General features: G+C 33.2%; 1 protein-coding gene across 2 annotated transcripts in view; it reads left to right on the top strand.

Moving 5' to 3' along the window:
- LOC105196195 (glutathione hydrolase 7) overlaps nucleotides 1-8876 on the top strand; it is a 30409-nt gene extending 21533 nt beyond the window's left edge. Inside the window, exons 6-9 of one of the 2 annotated variants that reach the window (XM_039448256.1) lie at nucleotides 353-643; nucleotides 6602-6671; nucleotides 7806-8033; nucleotides 8462-8875. In XM_039448256.1, coding sequence (XP_039304190.1) covers nucleotides 353-643; nucleotides 6602-6671; nucleotides 7806-8033; nucleotides 8462-8672 — 800 coding nt within the window. In that variant the 3' untranslated portion in view covers nucleotides 8673-8875. Of the gene's footprint in view, nucleotides 1-352; nucleotides 644-6601; nucleotides 6672-7805; nucleotides 8034-8461 lie in introns of both variants that reach the window. The other variant, XM_039448257.1, reaches the window with a different exon arrangement.
- The last annotated feature ends 14 nt before the right edge of the window (nucleotides 8877-8890 follow it).

An 8890-nucleotide genomic window follows, 5' to 3' on the forward strand; every position in this document is an offset into this window, starting at 1 on the left:
GTAAAATAGAATATATGCGAAACAACGAATGCGAATTAAGCTATAAAAATAATATCTGTTACAAAACTAAAAAAAAATTTTTTTTATATATTGGTGTCACGTCATGATGGCACATCGTGCTCGATTTCTGCTGTGTTTCTGCCGTTATATCATAATGGCAAAGTATACTTCAATCTTGCTATGATTTAGTTGTTATATTATGCTAACTTATCATAACGGCAAAAACTAAGCTTAAAGACGACAAAGTGGATAGGAATCTGCTCTGTACTCATGATTGAATTTGCTAGCATACTGTCGACATACTGCTAACATTTTGCTATCTGGGTTATTAATGTTTAACACTTTTTTATAGCATTATATAACAGCACTTTATTCTACGAAATTATACAAAATACCACTCTTCATGAAAAATTGCTGGAACAATTAGCGAATTATGAGCCTACCGTAACGATGGCAAAAAGCTCAACATTGCATCATCATACAGTTTATTATCCGTCCCATGCGTCTTTAATGCAAGAGGTGATTGAAGAATTGGAAAATCTTCCAGTTTCGACAAAAAATGCATCCACTTTAGAATCTCAAGCTCTCGTTGCTCAGACATTGATGCACGTATTTTCCCAATTTTCTCAAAACGTGCAACAGGGTGAGACACATTATTTTTTTGTTAATTATTACACAGTATCACAAAAAGAAAGTTGTAACGAAACCAGCCGTTTCTTATAGTTTTTTGGCTGCTGAATACGAATGCTGTCCAAATTGCTCTATTATGTCACAATTTTGAGAAAATTGCAATTAAAGTTGTAAAAAGAAGACTATTTTTACATATTTTATCATATTATAACTAGGAAATGTTGGAGAAATTTGACTACAATCAAAATTGAATATGTAAGTAGAACTTTCAACCGTTAAAAGGAATTTTTGGTGTCGGCTATAGTTAATAAAATATTCATGGTTAAATATGAAATAAATTGCGGAAAGCTGCGAATTCTATTATTGACAATTTATCAACTAGCTTTTAACCCTTAAAGTCCTTAAATACATTAGTGAATCTGGAAGACCCCTTATGAAATTTCGATTGCTTGCTGGTGGAAGACGGAATGAGATAGAAGGTTCGAATCAAAGTGTAAACTATGAACTCTCACTTTTTAATTGATAAGGTTGATCAACTTTTTTGGTCAACTAGAGTTCGAAGGACATGGCAGCAAAGTCTTATTGGGATCAATGGAATCCATATAGTGTGAGTGTAACTTTTTTGTTAGTGATCTTATATAAAAAAAATCGGATAAAACACATTCGAATAGAAACGTTCGCGTATGTCTCGCATATACTTTGTCTAAAGTTAGAATACTATATGTATAGTACTGTGGAGAAGGGGGCTTTTGCGAGACCCGCCATACATCATAAAACACATCAATTTTCAATTTTAGACACCTTGAGTTAATAAAAAATACTTCGTATATTCGCCTAGTTACATAAGAATATTTTTTAATAGGAATGACAATGACATAACTTCTTTGAAAGTATGACTCTTTAGATTTAAAACGCCGTATTTAAAAGTCCCTTAAAAATTTTTTATTGCAAAAATATGATTAAATAAAAAGTGGTTTTTTTTATTAATTTTTTATTTTCGTTAGTGATTTTTCCTTTATAACTTCACAATGAATCATTTTTCAGCAATGCACATTTCTGAGATTCTGAACTTTTATTTAAAAAAAAAAAAGATTGTTGAAAAATATTGATTAGAACCAAAGTTATAGCTTCTTAAAGTTGAGTAAGGTCAGGCAAGAAAAGTGTTAATGTATAGTAATTCTCCAGTCCGAATATGTTTAAGGGTTAATTATATTTATTTCAATAACATGATTTAATTTTTAATTTTTATTTATCAATTTTGAATTTCTCAATTTTGACATCGAATTCAGTACCATGAAAGACTTCTATACATAAATTTTTGCAACAATCATGATTTTTCAATTTTGACATTTCTCATATTGAATCCGCAATTTTGAATTTGTCAACTTTGACATTAGATTTATATTTAAGAACCTAAAAATCTTAAATTGAAATAAATGTAATTGAAAGTTGATAAATTTTCAATAATTGAATTCACAATTTTTTGCAATTTACCCCATATTTAATCATGAATATTTTATTAACCATAATAAAAAATTCCTTTTGACGGTTAAAGTCCTAAATTAATTTACAATTGAACTTCTCTAGTACATTTCATAATTGTAATATGACAAATATATAAAAATAACCTTTTTTGCAACTTTAATTGTAAATTTCTCAAAATTGTGACGTAATGAAGCAATTGGATAACGGATTCATATTCAGTAGTCAAAAAAACTATAGGAAATGGTTGATTTCGTTCCGGGGTTCGAAAAAAGTCATTTTTTGTGTCTCTGCAAAGTTAGCACCACATTTTTCTGCACCGCAAGTTTTTATGCAAGTTCTATTTGCACCTTCAATAGTTCTAGAGTTCCTGATAGTTTATAACAATAGTTCCGCCGAAATAACATTAAAAATGATAATTTGAAAATATGAAGTGCCAACTTTGCGTGGTACTTCAAGTTTCGAAAAAATTGATTTTGACTATGGAATTCTATAGTTCTTGAAGAGTTCTAGAGTTCTCAATAAATATAAAGAATAGTCATTAAATAGTGGTCATTAAATATTTTAAAAAAATTTTTTTGTCCGCATCTCAAGTTTCGAAAAAATTGTTTTTGACTATGGAATTCTACAGTTTTTGAAGAGTTTTAGGGTTCTTAATAGGTTACATTAACAGTTCTGACCTACATATGCGCGCGCGCGTGCGTGTATGTATATGTATACATATACACACACACACACACACACACACACACACACACACACGCACACACATATATACAGGTTGTCCCAAAATTCGCGCATTCGGAGTACAAGACGTGATACTTTACGATAAAAGAAACAACTTTTTCTTTTAGCAAAATTGCGTGCGACAAGTAGTTTTTGCAGGAGAGCACGTAAAATTTAACGAATATATATATATATATATATATATATATATATATATATATATACAGGGTGTTTCAGACCACCCGTACACCCCATTTCTCTTCGCACGATTAGGACCAATCAAAAATATGTTCAGACGAAAGTTGTAGGGTTTCAAAAGATCTATTCAATGATCTTATCAGTTTGACCTTGGATGGCGTCGCCAAGGTCAGATCGAAATCACATTAAGTTTTTTAAATGGAACACCCTATTTTTGATTCCAGAATCTAATAGCTGGTGTCAAGACCTTTCCAAAACACTATAAGAATGTTTATTTTCGTTGACTACTTTCCGAGTTGTGCGGCTTGAAAGTTACACTACCGCCAGCATCAGCATTACTCAAGATGTACCATGTGGTGGTTACTTAGTCGGATTTAATCTTGTGTGTGGGTGTGTGCATACGTGTGTGCATACGTATGGGGGAGGAAAAGGGGAGTCAAAGTTTTATGTACTCTGCTTTTGTTTATTAACTGGATTGATTATGTTTGATGATCAATCATGTCCAGATTGACTGTATGCATTTTCCCGTGCTTAGCATTATCCAGAATGAACGACGTGGACGTGACGAGAATTTCATCCCATTGGGGTGCTTGATTCACGTGAGTCCCCTTGCCTCTCACGTTTGGGGTGCTTGATTCACGTGAGTCCCCTTGCCTCTCACGTTTGGGGTGCTTGATTCACGTGAGTCCCCTTGCCTTTCACGTTTGGGGTGCTTGATTCACGTGAGTCCCCTTGCCTCTCACGTTTGGGGTGCTTGATTCACGTGAGTCCCCTTGCCTCTCACGTTTGGGGTGCTTGATTCACGTGAGTCCTCTTGCCTCTCACGTTTGGGGTGCTTGATTCACGTGAGTCCCCTTGCCTCTCACGTTCGGGAATGAATGAGTGTATGTTTTGTTAAGCGACTAAATGTTCAAAGTGAGCACCATTCTCTGCGATGCAAGCATCAACTCTATTTTGAAAATCATTGGTTGCTCGAAGAATTTCCTCGGCACGTAAGGATCGAATTGCTTCACTTATTCTACGAATCATATTATCCCTCGTAGTCGGACGTTCATGATAGACCAAGTTTTTTATCCTTCCCCAGAAATAATAATCAAGGACGGTGAGATCTGGTGATCGGGGTGGATAATTGATTGGACCGTATTTGCCTATCCACTTGTCGGGGAACATAGTATTTAATGCCGCACGAGCAACTCTCGATGTATGAGACGGACATGCATCTTGTTGGAACCACATGTTCAGGCGCAATTGCAGAGGAATATTTTCTAGTAAGACAGGAAGATCTGTCATTATCAAGGCGGAATATCTATCACCGTTTAGATTTTCGTCAAAGAAAACAGGACCTATGATTTGACTTCCAATAATTCCACACCAAACATTGACTTTCCAAATGGTTTGATGATCTACTTCTCTCAACCAGTGAGGATTATTTTGTGCCCAATAACGAGAGTTCCAAGTATTAACAGATCCATCACTTTTAAGTGTACATTCGTCAGAAAATAAAATTTTCAAGTGGAAATCAAGTGGTTGCTGTCTTATAAAGTTGCAAAATACAAGTCTCTGTCTAATATCGTTATAATTCAACGCTTGATGAACAGACATTCTGTAAGGGTGAAATTTGTTATTTTTTAGAATGCGCCAAACACTGATTTTACTAACACCAGAATCTTGTTCTCGTCGTCTTAAAGAATCATAAGGGTTCAATTCTGTCGATGCAAGAATTTCCACTGTTCTTTCATCCATAATCGGATGACGAATTTGTGTACCTTTGTTATGTTGAGGCTGAACGACACCTTTAATTTTGATTCGTTTAGCCAAACGTGAAAAAACATTTCGCGAGTGAGGAGTCCGATCAGGATAACGTTCCCGCCACAATCTTTCCGCTGCAATGAATGTACCTCGACACTCATCTAAAATTAGCAGCATATCATATGCTTCTTCATTGGAATAGGACATGGCTAAATAAACCTAGACTAATAAAGAGGGTCGGATTTTTGTTGCGCGATTGATACTGATATGACGGTTATTGAAGACGTAGGTGACAAGTTTGAGAGAGTTATTGTCACTCGTGTTGAGTTGAGTCACAATAGCGTTGTGGTGAATACATCTCTACTACATCCTATGCAAATAACAATATGTATAAAATCACGAGTTAGACATCGTTACGCAGAAAGCCGCGCTCGTTATTGCTCGTGTGCTACCGTTAAAGTAATAATGTAATTACATAATATTATGACATACATATGTATGTGACTATCTACGGTCGCGACAGCTAACTTTCACGATTTTTCATGATCTGTTTTTGTTGGCCCGGCTCGCGTGTTTACTTTCTTTGTGTCGGCTGCACGGCTTTCTGCGTAACGCGTGATTTTATATTGTTATTTACATGGTGTTGGCGGTAGTGTAACTTTCAAGCCGCACAACTCGGAAAGTAGTCAACGAAAATAAACTTTCTTGTAGTGTTTTGGAAAGGTCTTGACACCAGCTATTAGATTCTGGAATCAAAAATAGGGTGTTTCATTTAAAAAACTTAATGTGATTTCGATCTGACCTTGGCGACGCCATCCAAGGTCAAACTGATAAGATCATTGAATAGATCTTTTGAAACCCTACAACTTTCGTCTGAACATATTTTTGATTGGTCCTAATCCTGCGAAGAGAAAATGGGTGTACGGGTGGTCTGAAACACCCTGTATATATATATATATATATATACAGGGTGATTCAGAACGACCCATATGTGCCTGTAAAAACGTGTTCTTGGATAAATTCATAGACGATTTTTCCTGTACGAAAATTTTGTCCGATGTTTACTTTTTGAATTATAAGAAGATAAAGTTAGCGAATCACGGGCCGTGTACACATGGTAGACAAAGGCGGCGCAACTCATCGTCCGACGCTTACCGGTGTCGGACGGTGAGTTGCGCCGCCTTTGTCTACTATGTGTACACGGTTCGTGATTCGCTAACTTTATCTTCTAATAATTTAAAAAGTAAGCGTTGGACAAAATTTTTGTACAGGAAGAATCGTCTCAGAATTTATCCAAGAACACGTCTTTAGAGGGACACATGAGTTGTTCTGAATCATGCTGTATAGTGGTCAGACAGATAGGTTAATATAACCTATTGAGAACTCCAGAACTCTTCAAGAACTATAGAATTCCACAGTCAAAAATAATTTTTTGGAAACTTGAGGTGCGGACAAAAAAATTAAAAAAAATTTTTTAAATATTTAATGACCAGAACTATTGTTTATACTTATTGAGAACTTTAGAACTCTTCAAAAATTATAGAATTCCATAGTCGAAATCATTTTTTTCGAAACTTGAGGTGCCACGCAAAGTTGGCACCTCATATTTTCAAAATATCATTTTTAATGTTATTTCGGCGGAACTATTGTTATAAATTATCAGGAACTCTGGAACTATTGAAAGTGCAAATAAAACTTGCATAAAAACTTGCGGTGCAGAAAAATAAGGTGCTGTACTTCACAAAGATACTTTTTATGCCACAGTATTATTACAGATCTGCGCATAATTTCCTATTAATCTCAATCATAATTTCAGAAGTAAAAAGAGCAACTTACACTGGAGTCATGGCAGTGGATTGGCAAGATACTTACGTTAGCATCTTATCGTTAGTAACAGGAATTAATTATATTTACACATTTATTAAAGGAGTTTTTACTTTTACGCCGATTTTTAGGTTTTTAAGTTTTTTTTTAAGAAAAATAATTAGATACGTTTCAGAAAACTACTTCTGTGTCCTTTATTTAAATATTAATTTCCAATTTTTTTAAATAAAAAATGAATAATTTATTGACAACAGATTTATTTGACTTTTGTGTGGTTCATTGATGACCATGAGTCCAAATCTTCTAGTGAACTGAAAATAAAGGTTCGAACATTATTTTAATCAGAACATTTGTGTTATTATCGGAATTAAAATTTTAATAACTTTATTTTTTATATTTTTTGGGACTCAAAAACAACAAATGAAATAAAATAAAAATTGACTTTTTAAAACAAGTGCTATCTATTTATTAAACTAAATAAAAAATTCTAATTTTGATGATAACCGCAAATGTTCAAATTAAAATAAATTTTTAATTTTAGTCCATTAGATATGAAATAGTAGTTACCGATGTAGAGGTTAAACAGATTTGTCGTTAATAAATTACAACTTATCTCCAAAGAATATTTAATGTTTAAGCTGGAAATTAGATTATACGGAGATATTAGATCATAATAAATGACTCAACAAATTGAAAAATCAAATTATTTTTCGTCGATAAAAAGAAATTGTGACGTGATAGAGCAATTTGTGTAATATATGTGTAAATATATATCCGGACATTTTTTTTTACGTCATGCTATGAATTCATGTAATACAATCATTTTTAATCTACCAGTTTACATATTAGAAACCAAGCCATAAATAACTCTAAAAATCAAGTTATTATATTTTCCATCAATAAAAAAAGAATTATGACGTGATGGAACAATTTAGACATCGAATTCGGTTTCAGAGCATCAAAAGATTATACTATGGTCTAAACTTCGAATTTTTTGTGTGCATTATTTATATTTTTTATTTTACAAAATGAATTAATTTTTGAAGAATAATAAAGGACAAAAAATAATTTCGCAAAATTATTTATTCGTTTTCCTCAAGATATTCCTAAAGACCCAAAAAATCAGCATAATAAAGTAAAAAAATCCTCTTAAATAACTTTATTGTTATTGTGTTAATGTGTTATAAATGATGCAGTGGTCTAAGTTCACCTTTCGGCCGTGGAAATAGAATCGCTGGATTTTTCTTAGACAATATCGACAACAATAATTTGTCCACGTTGATTCCTATTATTTTTCTTAATGACAAAGGAATATGTGGATTACATGGAGTGTTCGGTTCGAATGATGTTTTCCTCAATGGCCAAATCCTCTACAATCTTATTGTACGCGGATTAAACATTTCTGCCGTAATAGAATATCCCAGGTATGCATATACAAAGTATTCCAAATTAAAAGTCAAAACTTTGGAAACATGGAGAATCAATAAACTACGTTAAGGGAGTCAGAGATTAGAGGAAGTAGAGAAAGTAGAGAATGTAAGAACGTGTAAAATTGCTGAGAAAGCCAAAATCCATAAAGAGTTGTAAAGGTGGAAGAAAAAATAAGTAATAAATAAGTGAAAAATTGAACTTTTTATTTTAGCAATTTTTGCCGAAATGAAGTAAAAATATTATTGCAAATCATTAGGACTTTTTTATTAATTTATCGATCCCCCACATGCTTCCAAAGTTGTGACATTTAAAGTCAGAATCCCCTGTACAGAAGATTTAATAATCTTAATAAATATAATAATCTTAAATAAATGAATAAGAATATAAAATATATTAATGACAGTTTATTTCATTTTTATAGGTACTATTTTGCCTCCTACGGTATGTTGATTGAAAATAATCAAAGGCATTCAATGGAAGCTGCATTGCAAGCTCGATTGTATTCTATGATATCATCATTATCCTATGACAACAGCTTCTTCATGACAAGCGTGAATGCAATTGTTAAAAGGAAAGATTTGTTGTCGAGTCATTCAGACAGTCGTGGAAATGGAATTGCATCACGATTTTAAGCCGTTATGCGTCTCGTTAAAAACATGTACATAAAAAAAATCGACGAATCTCTAAGAATCTTGGAGATTATACATAATAGGAGTATAAATAAGTTTCCGCCGTTTTTTATTAAAAATTGGGCATTTATTGTGAAAGAACGGTACCTAATGTTTTATTCGAAGTATTGTCCATCGCTAGCCACTACTTTTTCCCATCTTTCTGGCAGCATACAGATACC

This window comes from Solenopsis invicta, chromosome 4 (assembly GCF_016802725.1).
Source record: "Solenopsis invicta isolate M01_SB chromosome 4, UNIL_Sinv_3.0, whole genome shotgun sequence".
Taxonomy (NCBI): Eukaryota; Metazoa; Arthropoda; class Insecta; order Hymenoptera; family Formicidae; genus Solenopsis; species Solenopsis invicta.